Source organism: Triturus cristatus, chromosome 9 (assembly GCF_964204655.1).
Source record: "Triturus cristatus chromosome 9, aTriCri1.1, whole genome shotgun sequence".
NCBI lineage: Eukaryota > Metazoa > Chordata > Amphibia > Caudata > Salamandridae > Triturus > Triturus cristatus.
Genome location: NC_140592.1, coordinates 1261916331 through 1261939987, shown reverse-complemented (window position 1 = coordinate 1261939987; position 23657 = coordinate 1261916331). Strand labels below are relative to the sequence as shown.

Below are 23657 nucleotides of genomic sequence, written 5' to 3'. Positions count from 1 at the left end.
TAGTATTCAAACCCTATGGTACAAGCCCTGGCAAAATTAGAGAGGCTTTATCAGAACTCTTGCATAATGAGATTGCTGCCGTAATTTGTCGCCACATTACATGGCACAAAAGGGACAAGTGGATTTTGTTACAGGACAAGTAGATTTATGAAGCAACCTGCCCCATGGACAAGTAGATATTTTATAAAATTCCACACCCCTGCTGACAGTATACTTACTCTCAATTCTGGATAGCACCTTGGAAGATTTAACAAATCCTCAAAGCATAGGCTTGCCAATGAATGCTTTGAGACTTATGTTTCCAAATAGTCCTGCTGGACTTCCCCATCTTATGTTGACCAATGGCTTTCATGTTTGCCTAGGCTCTTGTGGTTGAATTCGCTGTAAAGTGTGGCTATCTAGAGATAGGTGCTCTTCCATACATGGGGCTATCCTGCACCATTAAGGCAATCTAATTGTAACCTTCTCCGGAGGTAAACATTCTCTCATCTATAAGGTTAACTTTTGACACCTTGAGGCAGAAGACTGCTTGCTCTTGGGGCCATATTGTGTTTGTTTTCCCCTGGAACACAACTGTAGGAGAGTAGGGTCTGCTTTCTATGTTCACCCCCACTTTTTGCTTTACTGGTTTTCGACTTAGATGTGGCTGTGGGCCTGCTAATCAGACCCACAGCCCTGCTGTTATCTCTCTAAATTAATACTATGTACTTTAGGTGCATAACCCATTTGGATAGGATCACCTTATTGTCCCCTGTACAGTGTACCCTAGGTACCCAGGGCATAGGTGTATCCTAGGCCTACCAGGGGCTGCAGCATGTATTATGCCACCCCTGGCCTGGCCTTCCATTATGACACAACTGGCTGATCACTCAGCTGGGGCAAGGTTGTGTAATCACTCATTGCTTAGGTGTAGTATTCCTACACCTATCCTACATATAGACACATGTGTACCTATCAGCCACTCCTATGGCAGGCCTTAACAATCCTGGAGGCAGAGTGCTTGGTAACATGTGAGATGGTGCTCTAGCATGAGCAGAGCCTGTCTGCAGCTTTCGGAACCATGTCCTTATAGCTGTTCTATGATATAGCCTACCATATACTATTAAAGTGCCTTATAATCTTAAACGGTTATGGTAACTATGGTTTGGCTTTATCAAAACATGTCGTGTAAGGTGTCTAACACTTTGGAATAATACCCCCATCCCATTTCTGGGGATGAGGATATTGTCCCTCCCTTCTAGAGGGAGAAGACATGTTGTAACCTACTTACCCGGTTAAAAGTTAACCAGAGCCCCAGCATCACAAAATGGATGCTGCTGCCACGACACAAGTCTGACCTCCTGCTGCTGGGAGTGATCCCGGCAAGGGAGGCTTGGACAATAGGTTTCCTGCCTTGGGAGGTGCGAGCACCACCCCAGACAGGCCTTAGTGTATTGGGGCAGGGAGGGATGAAAGAAACGAGACACTGCCTGGGGCACACAAGGTGCTCCATGCATGGTCCAGTTCAAACCGGTGCTGGGGCACACCAGCCCCAGTCCTGGCGCGAAACTGGACAAAGGGAAGGGGGTGTAACCACCCCCCTCCCAAGGTCCCACCCATAAGGCGTGACCTAGCAGGTAACCCAGCCCCCCAGATTTGGATAAGAGTGGTAGCTGGGACTCAGGAGATTAGATCATCCTGAACCTGCAACTTGAACAGAAACTCTGGACCTTCGACATTCGACGAAAGAAGAAGACTGAAGAATCTCCCTTGTGGCCAAGGAGTGGCTACCCTGTGCAAACAGGCACCATCAAGAGACTACCCTTTGCTTTGTTGAAGTTCTACGAGGGACCGACTGCAGAGCCCGACCAGAGCCTTGACTTCCAGACTTCTCCGACCCTGATCCACATCCACAGCCGAGCTGAGATCCGTGGAGGCGACGAGAGACGTGGGACCGGCTACCTGGGAAAAGTGGCGAGTATCTTCCAGCGCAGCTTCTGAGGCACCCTCGAAGTTGTGCACCGGGGAATGAGAAGCCCCAACCCCAAGCACCATCTGCACCGAAGATCAGCCCCCCACACTCCACGAGTCCTGCGTGGGGCCCTTCTGCATTTTCCTGCTTGCCGCGTCTGTCCGGTTGCTTGCCCGTTGGCTAGCGGCCTTTGCGACGACACACCTTTGAATCTTCACTGCTGGTTTGGCTCCTCCAGACTGGCTCCCGCTCCTCTGCAAAAGAGAAGCATCCCAGACCTTCCTGGTCTGCACCAGAAGCAAGTCCTCCATTCTTCGTGGGTTCCGCTTGCCAAGGCTTGGTGAGTCCTAGTTCGACTTCGACGCCGCCGACAGCAAGAGCCTTCGTGGGACAGCTCGCCTCCTGGTCCTGGTCGTCCTCGACGTCTCCTGGTACCCGTGGCTGCAGCGACAAGCTTCACCCTTCACCTGCAATCTTCACGACATCGCCTGGTTCCTTCCTGGTTCCACGTGGTCACTGGCTAGTGACCTTGACTCTGTCCCTTCTGCTTGCAGGTACCCTTCCTTCTTGATCCCAGCCTTGGGATCCACCGGACACTCTTCACTGACTGCCTGTCAGCAACTTTCCTTCAGGCATCCATAGAAGTCCACGACGAAACCCGACGCAAGTTCACACCTATGCACCCGCAGCCCGTGGGCTAGGTAACTTGGGTACTTCGGTGCTCACAAGGGTATTGGCTATCCTAGGGTCTAGTTTCCGAGTCTCGACTTCCTAGTTACTCCAGAAGTGTCCTAAAACTGCTTATTTCTAAACTGTACTATTTCTATTGACTTTTACGCATTACGCGTGAGTGTTTCCACTCTGCACCTGAATCCCGTGGGCCTTCCACTTCCTAACTGTTGGTAGTGTAGTGTAGCCCCAGCGATTTCCTAGGCCTAGGCCTATTCTATTTACGTGACAGTGGTCCTTTCACCACTTCTTTAGTATATGGTTTGCGTGGCCCCTAGGGCCTAACTGTATTACTTACCTGTGTGACTTAATGTATGCTTAAATAAGACTGTGTTGTACTTACCTCGAATCTCATAAAGAGTGCTGAGGGTTTGACTAGAATAAATACACTTTATTTTATATATATATCTGTTGTGGTGTCCTTTCATTTGGTATTCAAGGGATTATATATGGTATCACAGCTGGCTTCACATGCCATTCAGAGTTTAGCCTAAGACTGCTCTTGTCCATGCTACCACTAGGATAGCTGGTCTATAAGGTTGACTTTACAACCAATCACCATGAGGGTTGTTTGGACTGATATAAGGTGTACACTAGAACTAGTGACATCATAAATCAGGCCAACTTCTCACAACAACAGACATACTTGTAGGGTGCATGTCCACCCCAAAAGGTCTATTAGAGCTTTTGACACAAGATAGTTGTTGTATTGAAAGGATGAAAGTATGAATGGATCCCTCAAGATCTGAACCTATGAACATGAGGTCAAATACATATCTCTGGAGCGGAAGCATTATTTTAGGCAGCCACAAGACCTGGCAAATTCGGACATTGGTTAATGGTAGTTTTGGCTGAGTTGATAAGTATACGTGTAGCAAAGTGTTTTTAAGTTGGGTGAGATTACTCCAGCTCTGTTTCTTTGCCTGTCTCTGAATAGAGCATTTGCTTTCGGAGAGCTACTGGGAGTAATAGGGTGCACAGGGTTTAGGCTTGGAGCTACGCTTCTTCAATTGTGCTTTGGTATCAATGTGATTTTGCAGGGTGGTGTTGTATGTGCATTGACATTGGCTGATGGCAGGAGAGAAGCAATAAGCTTGATGATTTCGTTTTTTGCAAGTTTACAGAAAAGCCTTTGAAGGATTGGTGGCTATCTTTTTCTCGTTTAGCTTGGTCTGGAGGTGAATGAGGGAGAAATGGATTGTTACATCATTGTTCCAGTTCAAAGGTATCAGTGTCTTACAAAGGAATTACGGAGAGGCTGTTTCTGGTGCCCAAGAGGATGGGGGCCTTTGGCCAATTTTAGACCTGTGTCCTCTCAACACCTTCCTCTAGAAGGAAAAACTGAATGTGCTCACACTGGCGACGGTCTTGTCTGCTCTCGATCCTGGATGCAGGCCTCAAAACATAATTAAAATGCTACTAGACCAGCAGGTCTTGTAACTTGAAAAACAAAACTCTTTTGTTTGATTAAATAGACTAAACGTTTGCTCCAAGTTTAATAAGAATCTAGCCCACATATAGGGTACACATGATCACCAACTTGCCTCTCAGTTTAGTAATAAATAGTATTGCCATCAGGGCAGGGGCAAGAGTGCTTCTCAGTTCATGTTTGAATACTCAATTTTAATAAATATATCACTAAAGCATGATGTGGTTGCAGTAAATTTCCAAGAAATGGGCCAAAACCTTCCTACTACCTTGCAGTTTTACTGATAAAACGATATAGTGTATTAACAATAATCTGTAAAAACTGTTTCAGAAAGGAAAATGCTACTTACCCAGTATGCATCTGTTCTTGGCATGCAGAGCTGTAGAATCTCATGCTTGTGCATATATTGCCATCTAGTGTTGGGCCCGGATGTATCCACTTTGTTTTTCTTTGAAGAAGTCTTTCTAGTCACAAGGTAGGTGACTCCTCCTTTTGGTGAAAGTGCGCATGGTCATGGACTCCATCTTCAGATTGTTTTCCCGCAGAGGGTGAGAGTATGGAGTAGTAGTAGAGAATGGAGAAGACCATGTGTATGTATGAATAGTAACAGAATAACTACAGCCGCTACAGGTATTCAAGGAGGTGGATGGGTGCATGAGATTCTACAGCTCTACATGCCAGGAACAGATGCATACTGGGTAAGTAGCATATTCCGTTCGAGGCATGTGAGTTGTAGATCAGATGCTTGTGCATAGACTATACAGCAGTCTCCCCAAAGCAGTGGCTATCCTGTAACTGATGGAGTCGTCTGAAACAGCGTTCAAAGTACTGCTTGGCCCACATTAGCTTGTTGTCTTGCTAACACATCTACACAGTAGTGTTTGGTGAATGTGTGTGGTGTAGACCATGTTGCAGCTTTGCAGATAACAGTAATAGGGATATTCCCTAAGAAAGCCATAGTAGCCCCTAACTTGCGAGTGGAATGTGCTCTAGGGGGTACTGTGAGAGTCCTTTTGGCTTTTTCATAACAAATCTGAATACATTTAACAATCCACCTAGCAATACTTGATTTGGAGATAGTATTGCTCTTGTGAGGTGGTGCAAAAGCGACAAAGAGTTGTTTGGTTTTACAAAATGATTGTACAAAAGAGCTCTTCTGACATCTAAGGTATGTAGAGCCTGTTCTGCAACAGTCAGGTTGAGGGAAGAACACAGGTAATTCAATTGACTGATTGATGTGAAATGCAGATACAACCTTAGGTAGAAAGTTGGGGTTGGTACGAAAAACTACTTTATCTTTGTGTAACTGGAAATAAGGCTCTTCTATGGTTAATGCCTTAAGTTCACCCACTCTCCTCAATGAAGTGATTGCAATGAGGAAAGGTGGAGAGTGTCCCCCCCCCCCCGCTTCTGTATGTAATACATAGCTGTCATGTTGTCAGTTCGGACTAGTATAGCTTTGCCAGACAGGTGATCTTGAAAGGCTTTGAGCACTAGAAAGATTGCCATGAGCTCTAAATGATTGATGTGAAGCAACCTTAGCTGTGGGCTCCACAGCCCTTGCACTGAGTGTTGCTGAAGACGAGCTCCTGATCCACTGAGAGATGCGTCCGCTGTCAACACGGTCTGTTTACTGGGTCTATGAATGGCCGTCCTTTTGACAGGTTTTGTGTGTTCCACCACTGCAGAGAGCGACGAGTACGGTCACTTACCAACGCTAGATCGCTTAATAGACCATGTGATTGGTTCCACTGACTGGCTAAACATTCCTGAAGTGGAAGCATGTGTAACCTGGCGTGGGAGACGATAATGATGAAAGATGCCATCATTCCCAGCAGTTGCATAAACACTCGAGCCGGAAGTGAGTGAGTGGCTTGAAATTTGAGAATGAGAGCTTGAATGTTTTGAATTCTGGTTGCATAGTGAAACGCTTGAGCCCTTTGAGTATCCAGAGTGGCTCCTAGGTAATCCTGAACTTTGTTTGACTGAAGATGTGATTTCAACACATTGACTGAAAACCCTAAATGGTGAAGCAGCTGAATGATTTCGAAAGTGTGCTTGCGACATTGCTGATATGTGCTGGCTTTGATGAGCCAGTAGTCCACATAGGGAAAGACATGTATGCTTTGTCTTCTGAGATGCGCAGCTACTACCGCCAGACATTTTTTGTAGACTCTGGGGGCCGTGACTCCGAACGGTAGCACCTTGAATTGGTAATGTTGACCTGCTACCACAAACCTGAGAAATTTGCGTTGAGCCGGATGGATTGGAATATGAAAGTAGGCATCCTTTTAAATCTAGCGTAGAAAGAAAGTCGCCCTTTTGTAAAAGAGGAGTACCTGTTGCAGTGTTACCATGTGGAAGTGGCCTGACTGTATGTAAAGGTTTAGTTCTCTGAGATCCAATATGGGTCTGAGAGAGCCGTCCTTTTTTGAAATTAGGAAGTAAAAGGAGTAGACGCCTGACCCTTGATGTTGTGGTGGTACGGGCTCAATGGCTTGTTTTAGTAGTAGGGAATGTACCTCCTGTTTGAGAAGCTCTAGATGATCCGGTGGAAGTCTGTGCGACTTTGGGGGAATGTTTGGAGGAGTGTTGATGAACTCCAGGCAGTAACCAGAATGGATAATTTGGAGAACCCACTTGTCTGTTATGGACTGCCACTTTGGTAGAAATTGTGACAGTCGTCGCCCCACAGGTGTTAAATGGTCGGGGGGAACTATGGGCAAGTCACTGCTTTGTATTGGAGGGCGAGGTACGTGTATTGGAACCTCTACCTCTGCCCTTGCCGTTGTTTCCTCTGTAATTGCCTCGAAAGAAACCCTTCGAAATTTGAGGATTGGTTATTGCCTTTATAGGTGGACGCAGTGTCAGAGGAAGCATTCTTGGATCCTGCTTGATAAAAGGAGCGACATAAGGAACCACGGCCTTGTGGAAACTGAAGGGCTCCCATTGATTTAGCCACTTCGGTATCCTTTTTCATCTTGTCAAGTGAAGTGTCAACCACCGGCCAAAAAAGGTGTTCCTTGTCAAAGGGTGTGTTTAATATTGAGGTCTGAACCTCTGGTTTAAACCCTGATATGCACAGCCAGATGTGTCTTCTTAAACGAACACTAGTGTTCACCGCTCTGGCGGATGTATCAGCAGCATCTAGGGAACATCTAATTTGGTTATTAGAAATTAACTGTCCCGCACGTACCAGGTCTTGCGCTTTTGATTTGTGTTCTTGGGGTAGAAACTGGATGAGTTGTTCCATTTCATCCCAGTATGTGCTGTCATACCTTGCTAGTAACGCTTGCGTATTACAAATGCGCCAGAAGTTAGCTGCCTGGGAGGCTATCCTTTTCCCTGAAGCATCAAGGAGATTAGACTCCTTATCTCAGGGTGGTGCGTCCCCAGTACTCTGGGAGTTTGCCCTTTTACATGCATTAGAAACTATTTATGAGTCTAAGGGTAGTTGACCTTTTATGTAGACTGGATTGGATGGGGCAGGCTTGTATTTTTTATCTACCCTAGGGGTAAGGATACGTGCTCCAACAGGATCCTTGAAAATGTCGTCTACATGTCTGGTCCTTCCTTTCAACATGGGCAACATGTGTGCAGACGTTTGTGTGTTGTTCAGTGTCTCGAAAAGGAAGTCCTCTTCAAGGGATTCTCTATGGAGTGGGATCCCATGGTAAGTAGCGGACCTGCTTAATAAATCAACAAATCCTACACTGTCATCTGGTGGATATATGTCTGGATTGTTGTCAGTGGGCGAGTCAATATTACAGTCATCCCGTACATCTCCGGGTTGATCGTCCTCATTATCGTGCCCATCCCCAATACCCTGATTCTCAGGTGTATGTGGTGGTATGTGCTCAGGTGAAGCTGGCACAGGCAGAGACTGGGGTACAGGAAGTGTAGGAATAGTAAGAGGAGAGGAGAAGGATTTGTCCCAGCAGTTCTCTTTTTTAATGGATTGTGGTGTTCCTCTTCTATAGTAGCACCCCTCAAGTCACTTTAGTGGTAAAATGTCCAGTTTTTGGATGTATAGCCAAGATTTTCTGTTTCGGATCCGGTTTGTCGAGCAGATCACCGAAAGCATGCTTTTTAGGTGACTTTGGCGTCTGTCTGTTTCAGCGCTGATGGTTTCTTGGTCTCCGTTTTCGGATCCAAAGTTGTTTTCAGTGCCGAATGGGGATGTTCGGTGCCAGACTTTTTCTTCGACTCTGAAAGCTTTGGCTCGGTGCCCGATTTGGCATAGGGCTTTTCGGAGCCAGAAGGCTTTTTGCTAGGCTTCGGTGCTGAGCCTGAAGCGGGGCTTCGTAAGCTTGATCTCGGTGCCGACTGGGGCCCGAGGGCGCGGGCTGGTCCATAGCCTTCTTCTTTGATGGAAGTGGAAGTTGGGAAGTTGGGGCTAGGTAGGGACTGTACTTACAGTACGTTGCCCATGCGGCATGTCTTCATCCTCGTCGGACCTGTTGTCTGAAACTGAGATTTCTTCCTGTTCCTCATCGGCTCCGATGGTCGCCGGCTTCCTCCGATTCAGGTCCGAAAAGGTCCAGAATGGAGTCTGTTTGTTGTCTCTGCATGTCGTGTCGTTGGGCCCGACGGTAACGAAGAGTCTTTTTGGAGCGGAAAGCTCGGCACGCGTTGCAGCCTTCTTCACTGTGTTCAGGTGACAAACACAGGTTGCACTCGGCTTGTGAGTCGGTGCGCGGGTATTTTACGTGGCACCGAGGGCAAAACTTGAAAGGAGTGCGTTCCATCGACTGCGGGTTGAACCAGGGGCTAGGCCCAACGGACTACCACGAGCTCTCCGCCCAAAATTATTTTTTAGTAATCACGCGATCCGCGAAGACTCAATACCGTTGAGAGTGAATGTTATACGCGCTGAGAAGAACCGAAGGATCGGTGTCGAACCGGAGGATAGCGAGATACATCCGAACCCGATGGCGGAAAAAAACTATCTGAAGATGGAGTCGATGACCATGCACACTATCACCGAAAGGAGGAGTCACCTACCTCGTGACTACAAGACTTCTTTGAAGAAAAACAAAGTGCAAACATCCAGGCCCAACACTAGATGACGATATATGCACAAGCATGTGATCTACAGCTCACATGCCTCGAACACATATTTATCATTTGCATATTATCAAGTAAAGTGTTCTGATTTGTTTTGCATCCTAATAAAATATTTTTCACATCACACGGGATTACAAAAAAATGGGCTTTCACAGCTACTGAAATATATTTCAAAATGTTTGTACAGTTGACTTATTATCTATTTAAAATGTGGTTTAGGAAAAATCTGATACCCTACAGCCTTTCATTTCACAATTCGTACAGTAGGTCAGACAGTTCACTTTACAAAATCTTGGAACTCTGCAGTCAGAGAAGGATAAAGTAATTGTAAACGGACTTCTGACCTCGGTCTCTGAACACAGAGCAAATGTGACCAGATAAAAACAAGATTTAAAGGCATCTTTATTGCTTCTTCACTTTGTGACTGAACAGAACACCTATTCTTTGTCAACTTGCTAGAACGGACGAGTGGGTCCTAAATATAGCGGGACCTGATAAAATCTGACTCCCCATAGAGAGTAGGTGAGTAGGTTTTTCGAGGCCTAGGATGGTAGCATTGGATCAGCGGGATGCCTGCTTCCATATAGCCATCCTCCAGATCCATCAGCACTACCTGCGGTTCATGTTGGAACAAGAGCATTTTCAGTTTGTTGTTCTGCCCTTTGGTCTTACAAGTGCTCCTCAAGTGTTCACGAGAGTGATGGCCGTGGTTGCAAAACACCTTCGGAAGTAAGGGGTGCCAGTCTTCCCGGATCTCAATGACTGGCTGTTGAAGGCGGTCTCACCCGCAAGAAGTCGTCAACTGCCTCCACTCAACGGTGAGCAGAAAAAACAATCAGTAGAGGCATATTTCTCTTACTATGTATACTGCAGAATGCAGCACACATCGAGAGAGGACATATAACGAGGGAAAAAAAAGATATTTCTCCTCGTTAAACCTCACAGGGAAAGGCACAGCATTTTGACGCATTCCCAGATTTACTAGCTTTAGTAAATCTGGGAATGCGCCAAAATTCATGGGTGGGTGCATGGGAATGCCCATGGAACACCTTCCCAAAGCAAGGCCGTTTAGCCACTGCTGTGCGTTACTTTGTATTCATTAAACCACACAAAGTGGATTTGTGTGGCTTAGTAAATGCTAAAAAAGATTTTACATCAAGGCTATGCCACAAAACTCAAAGCAAGCTCTTAGAAAACCTGCCCCCAATGCTAAAGACCTGACTGCCACTGCACTGCATTCTCTGTGCCTCGACAATCTGCTGCCATAAAGTAGCAATATAAACTTCCTCCTTCATGAGCCCTGTCCTATGTAACCTCATTTCAGCCATTTTTTTAATAGGGAAATAAAAAGCTTAATAGATTACACTTACCTTAATGCTAAATGTAGAAAAATGGGAAATGTTGCCTTTAGATATGCTTAATATGTTTATTGGAATGGATTATTCCTTGGAGGAAGTGTTCTGAGATCTCATACTGAGCTATATTTTATGTCTTCCAAATAACGTTTGTCCACTGCTTTTTAGAGCTATACATGGGGAGCATTAAAATCGTAAAATTTGATAATTTCTTTTGCATAGCGTGGCATGAGTGCTCACACAGACCTCCATAAATTGAGGGTCTTAGTGTTGATACTATGAAGACTAAGATAAGGGTAACAACAAATGGATTCATTAGCTTTTATATAACAATATTCAACTGGATTTGGAAAAAGTAATCACATGTAGAATACAGTGTCATTTCTGGACTAGCCATAGCTTTGTCAATTGCAACACTGAAATTGCAATATGGCTTTTTCTCGGACTTGCCTACCCACATTGTTACTTCCATTCACAGATCTCAAATTCACCTCAGTACTTAAAGGACATTCCTTTTATCTTAATTTATCTTGAAGGAGACTGCAAATCATGTAGGTTACATGATGATAATAGTTACAATATTGGGACACAGCAAAAGCAGAAATGACTTAGTGTCAGCATTTTGTATGACATTCTTCTACACAGTAATTACCTGCTCTGTGTGCTGCAGCAGCTGGACCTCGGACATCATCATATGACTGACCATCTGTTAAAATAATGAGAAAGTTCTTGTTATGACCATCCCGAAGAGGCCGGAAAAGATTTCGAACTGTGAAAGAAATGGCATCTCCAGTGGCTGTGCCGCCACTCATATAGCGGATTCCACGCAAAGCTTTGAAGATGTCCTCCTTGTTGGTGAAGTCAGTGAGGCTAAACTCTGTACGCTGGTCGTATGTGAACTGCACTGCACCGACCTTGGCACCAATGTCTGAGATCTCAAATGCCTTGGCAATGTTACCTATGAAGTCCAGCATCAACTGAAAGTTTATATCGCCTACGCTGCTTGAGCCATCAAGAAGGAATGCTATGTTGACTGAGTTGTAGCAAGTCTTGCTGCACAATAAGTGCTCATGAGAGCATAATTTCTGCACGAGAGGCTTTGCGTGTTTCGTGGTACCAAACCAGTTCGGCATGTGGTAGGAGAAAAAACCATTGTTTCGACAGACAGCCTATTAAAAAACAAAACAAAAAAACAACACTTTAAAACATTTCTGGGCATGTATACACGCCTATCCTGTCACTTCAAAAATGCTCCATGTTCAATCTGACTGGCAGCACAAAATAATTGCAATGAAATATATCGGCCACAGCAAATTTGCGGAATTAAGAACTGCCCATACTCTGTTAGATGCGAGTATGTACACAGCAGGTGAACATAATTTAATTTGAAATCTGGTAGTCAGTTCATCAGGGCTATAAGATTTCCAATCTTAACAAAATAACATCACTGAGAGGTAGAAAGAACTAGATCAGAAGATAAAAGTTACTTACGTTTACTTTAGCTCTTCAGCATTAGTATCATTCATTGATTGACATGCTATGTACATAATGGTATTACACTCCATGAATATGAGGTTGTGGTAGCACAGTCTGTAACATTCTTTTAAATATTTGCCTGACTGGCAAAAGCAGGTGTGTCAATTGATGACTCTATGAAGGCTATCGATACCGGAGAATAAATTCACTTCTTTTCTTCTTCAGCACTGCATTGCCTATAGATTCACATTCACATACTTTGAATAGAACACAGAGCAAGCAATACCTGGGAGTGTTGTAACATGTGCTTCAATTCAGTATCACTAGCTTTTTCCTGTAATAATACAAACCAGCTTAAAAAATGAATACAAGGGCCACCTTCTAGCTGCACTGTAAATCTCTTTGAAAGATGAGTTTGACTGAAGGGCTACATCTGCATTTGCATATACCCCTGAATGAATGAACCACGATTCTTCCTTCGACTTAAATACTTGTTCGCCTGTTGATAATGAGGATTACAGAAAACAGTTTATCTGGCTAAGAAAACAAGTTACTTACCTGTAACTACAGTTATCCAGTATAGGTATCTTTCATAGATTCACATGCCTGAATCATTCCCCATCGCCGAGGCGGGAGTCCCACGGTAAATTACAGTGCCATAAGTAAATAACAGTAGTAGGCTAAAAGAAAAGGCCTAAGGCCTACATCTTAGAAGCCTATCTACATCATTATAGTAAAAAGAACCAAAAGTTAGCTTCAACCAATCAGTACCCTCTAGAACACTCAGCAGTCAGTTCTCCTCAGATTTTCTTAGCACAAGTGGGAAGTAAGATTCTATGTCAGGATCGGAGGCTCAGATTACGCTTTTTCTTCTTCGCTTTATTTATTATATAACTTTTTCAGCAGCCAGAAAAGCAGTATGGATGATATTTGTTCCCACATAAGGAACAAATCACTTAGAAACAAGAAAATGAACAAGTCTGCAACCAGACTACAACTCCCATGAGTCCACAGGGCATAACCAATAATAGTCCCTTCATAGTGTCCACAGCAAGTAGAAGGTTCCTCCATGTTAGGTATCCCTCCTCTTTCTTTGCTGCTGCGCAGCCTGCTAAGTCACATTTTTTACTCTCTCTTACATTGTCGCTATTGTGTTATTTATTTATTTATAAAGCGCACGAATCACCCCATAAGGGTATCTCAGCGCTGGAGCTACACAAGTGAACGAGGAGACTGAAATTTAGAAAAGAGAAGTCATCAGCATTTTCCTGAAAGCCATGTAATCTGTGCATTGTCGCATGCAGAGAGGAAGATCATTCCATAGGCGCGGGGCTAGATAGTAGAAGGCCTTCCTGCCCTGTCGAGCCTTTTTAACGCGAGGGACTGTGATAAGGGTTTTGTCTCCTGAGCGAAGGGCTCTAAGAGGAACATAGTTGACAAATTTGGCATTAAGATAGCTAGGGCCTAATCTGTTTATGGCTTTGAATGCCAAGTAGCATATCTTGAAGTGGATCCTTTTTTGAATGGGTAACCAATGCAATTTATGCAGCAAGGGTAGGGAGGCTGTTCTGGAGGGGGCATTGTCAACTAACCGGGCCGCTGTGTTTTGGATAACCTGTAATCTGTGTATGTTCTTTTCATTGGCTGAGATCATCAGTGCGCTGCAGTAATCCAGGCGGCTCAAAATAAGTGCCTGTACCAGCGTTTTCCTTGAGGACATAGGTAGAAAAGGGAAGACTCTTCTGAGCATGCTAAGGTTATGGAAACAAGCTCCATTAGTGGAGGAGACATGGTCTCTCAGAGTAAGCTTTTGGTCTAGTCTAACTCCAAGGTTTTTTACCACAAGTTTAGGGCAAGGGGTGGGACCTAGTTCCTTAGGCCACCAACTGGGCGACCACATCACGGTAGCATCACCAAATAGCATTATTTCGGATTTGGTAGCGTTGAGTTGGAGAAAATTTAATTTCATCCATTCAGCTATGGATTTCATACCTGCGCAAAAGATGTCTTGAATGTTCGGGCAGGATTTGTCAAATGAAAGGAGTAGCTGGGTGTCATCGGCGTATGGTATAGAAATGAACAATCTAGCTAGGGGCGCAACATAGACATTAAATAAGGTAGGGCTCAAGCATGAGCCCTGGGGTACTCCCTTGGTAACCTTGGTTGTCTTAGAGTGAAAGGGGCCTAGATTGACTGTCTGTGATCTATCAGATAGGAAGTTGGTAAGCTATTTCAGGGCATTCCCTGTGATACCTATGTCTTCCAGTCGATTGAGTAATATATCATGGGATATGGTGTCGAATGCAGCGGAAAGGTCAAGCAGCACCAAGAGCACTGCCTGACCCTTATCCAACAGCATTCTTATGTCGTCTGTGACTGCCACCAGGGTGGACTCAGTGCTATGTCTGGGGCGGAAGCCGGATTGTGAGGGGTCAAGACTGTTAGTAGATTCAATGAAGAATGAAAGATGAGTATTGATATGTTTTTCTAAGATTTTGGCGTGGAGGGGAAGGAGCGAGATAGGTCGATAGTTAGTGACATCATCTGGTGCGATTTTGAGATTCTTTTTGATTGGGAGTATCTGTGCTGCTTTCCAATCTGAGGGGAGAGCTCCATCCCTCAAGGAGCTGTTGAGAATATTACATATGGAGTTGGCAAGCTGTTTGACCAAGGTGGTTGTCAGTTTAGCCGGTATTAGATCTAGTGGGGATCCTGATTTAGCACCTTTTAGGTGGGCTTCGGTATCTTGTTCAGTGAGAAGTGGGAAATTATCTAAAAAGCTGGTTGCCGGAATAGTGCGCGGAGCTTTAAGTTCTAATTTATGGAGAGAAAATGTGGACGAGGTGATTTTATTATAGATCGTGTCAATTTTCTGGGTGAGATGTTCAGCAATATTATCGCACAGAGTTTGGGACGGTACAAAAGCCGTGTCGCAAGCCGAGGGGTTAGTGAAAGTCTTTAAAATCTGGTAAAGGCATTTCTGGGAGGTTCCAGCTCGTTCTAGAGAGGCACCGATATGGGTTTTTCTTGCATTTTTTAAATTGCGATGGTAGCGGCTAAGAGCCATTTAAAATTTTTCTTTGTCTGAGAGGTTTTGGGAACGACGCCAAAGGCGTTCGAGTTTTCTACATGAACTCTTTTCTAGCCGCAGGGGGGCCGAATACCATGGGGCCTGACGGCGTTTAAAGGTAGTAGGACATTTTTTTCAGGGGGGCTAAAGTATCTAATGTTGCCCTTAGGCTGGCATTAAAGGTGGCAAGGTGCATCTCTACATTATCGATGTCCGTGTGCAGAGGAGGGTGAAAAGTGCCTGGAAAGAGTAGAGGTGTAATAGAGTTCCATTTCCTTTAGTTTTATTTGGGACAGCATTTGGAAGTGGAGAGGACATTTTGCGTTTTTAACCGGAATTCGACCATGGAATGGTCGGACCAGGTCAGCCGAGTCGTGGCAACATAAGATATGTCGGGAGAATTAGTTAGAATAATGTCTAACGTGTGTCCTGCCAAATGTGTGGGGTCTTTATTTATTACGATTAGGTCGAGCGCTGCTAGTTCGGACAAAAAAGATGAGGCGTCCGGTTTGTCCTGAATTTCACTGTGAATATTGAAGTCTCCAAGGACCAGTAACTTTTTGGATGAAATGACATGCGGGGCGATGAATTCGATGATCTGTGAGGTGATATTTGTTAATGGACCAGGCGGGCGATATACTATAGCTCCTTTCCAACTAAGATTATGGTCCAGCTTCATGCTAAATACCATTATCTCCAGTTGATCATTACTTACTTGGTCTAAGACCGAAATAGTAGCAGGATTTTTTTATATATTATTGCTATCCTGAGTGGATATGTCTGCGTTAGAGCTGGCGTTCTTAATCGCCATTGACTCCCTACTAGTACAAGTAAATATAAGGGGTTCCTTCACCTGTTTGGACTGTGACAGGGTGGGAGCGACAGGGATTCCTGCTCCTGGGGACGACCTAGGCGCGGACGGGCGCAGACGGGCTTGCCTTTGGCGCGCCTCGCCGCTCGAGTTCCTACATTGGACTGGGCGGGTCAACAAACAAGATTGCCGTGTTTACTGAATTTTTCTTTGCTATTGGCCGCGGGGACGTTTTTGTCCCTTTTGCGGCCGTTCCCTTTGATTGTGCGGTGCCTGTGATGCCCGCTAGGGGGAGCTCGTGGGTCTCGTTGCTCCCGCGCCGCAGTCTCCTCAGATGAGGAGCCACGCTGCGAGAGCTGTGAGCGTAGTGAGCCTTGTCCCCTGCCGCCAACCTTGAACGCCCTGAGGGGTCTGTATTAACCCTGTTTTTCCTTTAACGCCCCAACGGGGGTCCATATAGCGGCTTGACCGCGTGAATCGCCTTTGGGCAGTTGTGCACGTTACTTTGCCTCCTTTGATACGCGCGAGGTGGCGGTTGGGCCCTGTCAATCATCTGAGGACCGGCGCGTATCTGGGGCAGGTTTAGTCCGCGCTAAGAGCCTTGCAGTCCTTTGGTCTACCCATATTGTAGGTGAGGGAATTTTTCCTCATCAGACTTGCTCTGAACAAAGGGGTTTTCGCTGCCCAGATCTTCTGTTGGACTACTTGTTACCCCATACCCAGTGATATCACCTTAGAGCTCAGGCCTGTGCTTGTGACAATGGAGCATGAGGATTACTATGAGGAGGAGGAGATCCAACACTACCTCTCCTATGATGATGAGTTTTTTGATGCTGTGGAGAGTTCCATATACAGATGGGTGAATGAGATAGTGGGTCCGATGGAGGAACGCTTGTCCAACCGCATGGTGGCGGAATGCGCTAAATTGGCATTCACCCATGTAGAGACCCCAACGCAGCTCTGCCCCGGGGGAGGGTCCCCCACCACCCAAGAAAGGTCGCAAGGAGGGTGACCGTGATGATGCGCAGGGTGTGGACAAGGATGCTTTCGAGCGCCTCAGGAGCACGTTTCTCGCGAAGGCAACTGTCTCCCCCCTCCCCCCCATCTGCACCTCTTCCGGTTCCAGGCCCTTCGGCATCCTCGGGTCCCCATGATGGGGGGGTCACCGGCGGATACAGATGATGAAGAGGGGTCTTCGCGGTCTTGGCGCCCGAGCAGCTCTTCAACCGACTTGCCGCAGGACAGCACAGGTATGCTAGACCCAGATGAGAATTCATCCGCGGTCGGCTGCCTGGGCTCCTGGGGACAAGGTGGCTAAGTTTGTGGCTGGCCGCCTCCGCAAACCCTTAGAGAAAGAAGCCAGGGGCTGCCTTCGGGCAGAATGTCCGCGCCCTACATTGGACGGGAAGGTGGCCTTTACTCCGGAGCTTGACTCCAAGATGGCCACCTTCCTGGCCAAATATATGAAAGACCCCCGCAAAGGCATTGACCGCTCTTGGCGCTCCTGCCAAGATAAACTTTTGGACGCAATAGGGCCCCATACGAAAATTTTGGATATGGCCGAGGAGGCGAAAGTGACGGGTTCCACCATATCCCCGATGTTCTGTCGAATTGGGCCCAGAGGGCCATTATGTTCTTAGGAAACGCTAATTGCACCCTGTCGACCAAATGGCGACGCTTGCTTTTGATAAAGCTGGACCCAAAGTTAGGTAATTTGGCTTCCTCGTAAGCAGGTGCGGTGGCACAGGGTGGTCTCTGTGGAGATCCGTTTGCTAAGGAACCAGGCAAGTTTGTAGCCACTTTTACCTCGCTGGACAAGGTCCAATCCAGCATTATGAGGGTCTTTCAGTCCTGTTTTTCCCACTGGGCCGGTCGTGGCAGGGGCTGCGCGACCGGCCGTGGCCGTCAACAAGGCTCCGGACGAGGACAGTACAACTCCTCAGCAAACTACATGAACTTTTACCCCACCAGGGGTCAGCAATTCCAAGGCCAAGGTGGCTTCAAGACCAACACAGGTGGAGGAAATACCCACGGTAAGTGTCATTCCAGCTACTCACGTTTGCATAGGGGACCGGCTTGCGGCCTTTCAGGAGGCTTGGGCAAACATTACGATGGACGCTTGGGTTTTGGAACCATCCAGGGGTTTCACATAGAATTTTACGATGCCCCCGCCATGAAACTTTCCCGCGCCCCATCAATTTTTCTGTGGCCGACGTTCAGCTGGTCGAAGAGTAGGTGGCCGAGCTGCTCCGCAAGGGCGCAGTTTGTTGCTCGACTCTACACCCCCAACAGTTTCCTCAGCAACCTTTTTTTGGTGGACAAAGTAGATGGAGGCCGTTGGCCGGTAATCAACCTCAAAGAGTTCAATGGGTGGTTGGTTTACTGCCATTTGAAAATGGAGGAGATGTTCTTCTCCCAAGCGATTGGATGGTACGTCTGGACCTAAAAGATGCTTACCTCGTGGTCCCCATCCACCCCCCGCTCAGGCGGTTCTTGCAGTTCCAGTGAAGAAACCAGATTTACGAGTTTGCCGCCCTTCCGTTCGGGCTTTCCTCAGCACCTTGGTGTTTCACAAAGGTGCTCCACCCGGCGGTAGAGTCCCTCAGGGGACAGGGCATACGGATAATTGTCTACCTGGACGACATCTTATTCATGGCACAATGCCCCAAGAAGCTGGTTCTTCAGTTGCAACAAATGGTTTCCCTTTTGCAAGGGTTGGGCTTCATTATCAACGGAGACAAATCGGTCCTCGTGCCAGCCCAAACCTTGGGTTTCGTTGTGGACTCAATTCACTGTTCCTTGAGTCTGCCGTCTCGAAAAATGAGCAAGATTTGGCACGAATTACGCCGGACTATCGCCAAGACTCATACCTCTCTCCAGCAGATTGCCCGGGTGGTGGGCCTCCTTTCCTCGTCCATCCAGGCAATTTTTCCGGGACCCCTACACTATCGTGCATTACAGCATCTGAAGGTGTATCACCTCAGGAAGGGCCTGTCTTACGACCAGTCGGTTCTCCTCTCTCAAGAAGTCAAAGAAGAAATGTCATGGTGGCTTACCCACATGGAAGCCTGGAACGGCAGAGCGATCTTCGGATCGGCCCCGGACCTTGTCATAGAATCAGACGCCAGCAGGTCGGGGTGGGGCGCCCGCCGCGGGAAATTCTCCACTGGAGGCGCCTGGTCATCGGACGAGCAGGCTTTACACATCAACTGCTTGGAGCTCCTAGCGGGATCTTTTGCAGTTCAATGCTGGAGCAGGGACAGAGTTCGCTCCTGAGTCCTATTAATTAAAGATGGACAATGTCTCGGCGGTCTGCTACATCAATCACCTGGGGGGCCCTCGTTCGTGTGCCCTGGCGAACTTGGCGAAGGACTTTTGGGATTACTGCCTGAGTCATCACATTTCGGTGACAGCAGAATATCTGCCGGGCCAAGCCAACCAGGTGGCGGACTGGCACTCCAGGTATCTGAGAGATTCCAGTCAGTGGAAGCTGGATGTCCAAGTCTTTCAGTGACTGAACAGTCGGTGGGGGCCGTTCGATAGACCTTTTCGCCTCATGCCTGTATCACCAGCTCCCGCGTTTCTTCAGCTGGAGACCGGACCCCCTCACGGAGGCCACGGATGCGTTTTTCCAAGAGTAGAATCAGGAACGGAGTTACACCTTCCCCCCGTTCTCCTTGATTGTTCGGACGGCGGCTCAGATCCGCCGCCAGAGGGCAGATGTGTGGTGATGGTGGCACCGTTTTGGAGGTACCAAGTTTGGTTTCCGGTTCTTCTGGAACTTTCTTGGTATTTTCCAATCACACTCCCCCCGTTTCCTTATCTTCTTCTGAATTCGGACAAGGAGCAACATCACCTCGTCACCCAGGGTTCTCTCCGCTTCATGGCATGGCGGCTTTCAGGTGACGTTGGTCGCTCCCGGGCCTTTTAGGATCGGCGAAGTCCCTCTTGTCGAAAGCCTGGGTGAGCAGTACTTCGAAACGCTACCGTTCAGCCTGGACTAAGTGGGTGCGTTGGTGTCTTCGACGGTATTTGGATCCCATAGTCGCAGGAGTCGTTCCCATTCTGAACTTCTTGGCGGAGTTGGCAACGGACGGCCTAGCGTACCGGTCCATTAACGCGATTCGTTCTGCGATTTCGGCGGCTCATTACCAGATCGATGGTACTCCGGTGGGAGAACATCCTCTCATTATCGACTCCTAAGGGGTATTCGGCTTTCGTTACCCCCAGAGCCGCGCTATTCTGTCCTATGGGACGTCAATCTGGTCTTGAATCTCTTTCTGTCTTGGCAACCCAATAAGTCTCTGTCTTTGAAAGAACTTTCGGCCAAGTTGGCCATGCTTTTATGTTTGGTTTCTTGTCGCAGGGTCTCTAATGTGCGTGCTTGACATTTCAGCAAGAGTTTTTTCCCCGGAAGGGGTCACGTTTACGGTAGGGCGCCGTACTAAGCCTTCTTCGAGATCGATCTCGTACCCGGCTTTTGCAGATGTTCCTAAGCTGTGTGTAGTACAGTGCCTGAAGGCATACGAGGATATGACATTGGAATTTCGTCCTCTGGGCAAACGGCAACTTCTTATTGCTTTAAGAAAACCGCATAATGCAGTCTCTTCCCCCACCATAGCCAGGTGGGTGCGTTGGGTCATGCAGGAGGCAGGTATTCATACCAATTCCTGAGCTTCCTGCTAGAGCGTAGCTGACTTTGTTCCTCCTTGTTTGTTGATGTAATACATGCAGGTCATATTGTCGGTACGGACCAGCACTGAGTAACCTGCGATCCTTGGGAGGAATGCTTGCAGAGAAAGAAAGATGGCGCGGAGCACCAGTCTGTTGATATGCTGTTGTTTGTGTACTTGAGACCATTTTCCTTGAATTTGCAAATCTTGCAGATGACCTCCCCATCCCTCCATGGAGGCATCGGTTGTTAAAACAAAGTCTGGAATGGTTGGTAGGAATGTGAGACCTTGGGCCAAATTCGCTGTCTGAGACCACCAATGCAGAGAATCTATCATGCGCGACGTGACCCTGAAGGAATCGTCGAACGAGTCCACGGCTTGTTGCCATTGAAGATGTAATTCCTCCTGAAGAGGTCTCAATTTGAGCCGTGCCAAGGGTATGAGATTTATCGCAGAGGAGCACACCCCTAGAAGTGAAGCAAACATCCGGACAGAAACTGACCTTCTTGAGATTGAAATTGCTAATTTTTGGAGACGCATTTGACGGTCGTGTGGCAAGAATGGTTTGTACTGACCGTGTCTAGCATTGCCCTGAGAAAAGGAATGACTTGTAGTGGACGCAACTGCTATTTGCTCTCGTTGAGAGTCAGCCCCAGAGAAGAGAAGAGATATGCTGTTGTGGCATCCTTGGCTGCTTATTCCGAAGGATCTTTGAGCAGCCAATCATCTAGATAAGGGAACACCTGTATTCCTCGAGATCTCAATGTCGCTGCCACTGGTGCCAAGCACTTCGTGAAGATTCTTGGTGCCGATTTCAGCCCAAACGGGAGCACCTTGAACTGATAGTGGGCGCCAGCCACTGTGAAGCGAAGGTATTTGCGATGTTTGGATGTAGAAATACGCATCTTCCATATCCAGAGAAGCCATAAAATCTCCTTGATTTAGACAGCTTAAGATCTCAAACTGTGACCATCCGGAAACTTTGCTTTTTGAGGAATTTGTTGAGCTTGCGGAGGTCCAGAATCGGTCTCCATTCCCCTGACTACTTCTTGATGAGGAAGAAACGAGAGTAGAAACCGGTTCCTCTTTGAGATGATGGAACCTTCTCTATTGCATTCTTGAGGAGCATCGTTAAGGCTTCTTTGAACAATAAGTGAAGACGAGGGGGACCCATGGGCGGAGTAGTAGGTGGCTGTTTGATGAATTCCAGGGTGTGGCCGTTGGTTACTAGGTCTAAAACCCATCGGTCTGAGGTAATTTCCTGCCACTTGTGAACAAAAGCTGACATTTTTGCGCCCACGGGTAGAGAGAGTAATATGGCTGGCACCCTGCATAGATCATTGTTTCCTGTTGGTATCTCAACCTTGATTCAGTGATCGTTTTTGACCACCCTGACGGGAGAAACTAGTCGATGAGGATTGGCGGTATGATGGCTGGCTGTAAGGCTGTCTATACTGCGATTGATACTGCCTATTTTGATGGTTTTGGTATCCTCCTCTTGAAACAAAACCATGTCCTCTTGCACCTCTGAAAGATCTGCGCCTGTATTGAAGGGCGCATAACGATCTAGCAGTATCCATATCAGTTTTGATAGCAAGGAGGGCCTCATCAATGTGTTTTCCAAATAAAGACTCTCCGTCATAGGCCATGTCTAAAATTTTCGTTTGCACGTCAGGCCTGAAAGTTGTGGCTTCAAGCCATCCCTGGCGTCTAAGCACTGCAGCACCGGCAAGCTGACGAAAGTTGGTGTTCGTAATGTCCAGCGCACAATCTATGATTTCAGATGCAGCTTGTTCTCCTTCCAACAGAATCTTCCTTGCGTCTTGCCTACGGTCTTCAGGAATTATGTCAATAAGTCCCGCCATATCTGACCACATCTGACGGTCATAACGACCGATTATTGCCAGAGAATATACGCAGCGTTAATAGAGGCTGCTGCCATAGTAGAAAATGTTTTACCTATAAGGTCCAGCCTCTGTCCTTCCTTATCAGGCAGTGTGGTTAAAGGTGTCGCAGGATTTTTGGATCGTTGTTGGGCAGCTTGAGAAATTACTGAATCTGGTCATGGATGACCAATCAGACAAGATGGACTGTTAGAAGGAGCACGGTACTTTTTCTCAATGCGAGGAAGTACAGCCGGAATAGACGCAGGCTTCTTCATGATCTTAAACCCCTTAATTCCAGATATAATCAATTATATAAACAGCTCTCGTGATCTTCCTAGACTCTTCCTTGAATTCATGCAAAAAGAAGTCTGTCTGCTCTACTGTAACAGGCAACTGTAATCTAGATGCTGCTCGCTGCATCAAATTATGAAAGCCCCCGATGTCCTCAGTGGGTGAATCAGAAAGCAGAGGAAGGGGTGGAGAAGGCATCGGTATAATATATTCGTCCCAGGGATGCGTAACATTAGTATTGTCAGGTAACTCACCCTCTTTAACCTCCTCTTCAGAGGATGTAGCGTCATGGTGCACGTGCTCAGATGGACCTGAAGGCTGAGCCGGTGAAACAGGAACCTCAGACTGAGGTAACGGATCAGGGATCCCCGCTGGTGGAGGTGGATTTTCTGGGACAGCCTATTGTGGGGGAAACCTTTGACGGTAATCCGCCAGCATGGCCTGGAGATCCAGTATGAGCGTAGGAGGGAGGCGACTCATTTCCTTCTGGCGCGACTCTCTTCGAGGAAATCTATGGTATGGTATAAGTTCTTCTTGATAATAGTGCTCCTGGTATTCGTCGTCATCATCATCTTGACACTTGATGTTAAGCTCAGAAGGATGGTGAGCTGTGCCAAATGGTCCCTCATAGTCTTCGTCCTTATCGTCAACATAAGTTTCCAAAAGGTGAGACGGCAAATGTGGAGATATTTTACTGTAATCTTGCCTTTGAAAAGTTTTAAGTTGAACGGATGCAGATGTTATGGGTGTTGATTGTAAAGGCAAAAGTACCATTGTTGATACCTGAGATTGCATTGGTAAAGTCGACGGGCTCTTCGTCGACGTGCTCTTCATCGTCAACGGGATCGTCGTCGATGACATTGTCAACAAGGCAGACGTCGATGACGTAGACTTCATAGATAACAGTCCCTTCATCGAC

The 23657-nt window shown here is 46.8% G+C and overlaps 1 protein-coding gene across 1 annotated transcript in view; it reads right to left on the bottom strand.

Moving 5' to 3' along the window:
- The window catches only part of COCH (cochlin), a 578282-nt gene that overhangs the window by 17336 nt on the left and 537289 nt on the right, over positions 1-23657 (bottom strand). Inside the window, exon 11 of the mRNA XM_085627370.1 lies at positions 11184-11700. Within this exon, the coding sequence (XP_085483496.1) occupies positions 11184-11700 (517 nt within the window). The remainder of the gene's footprint in view (positions 1-11183; positions 11701-23657) is intronic.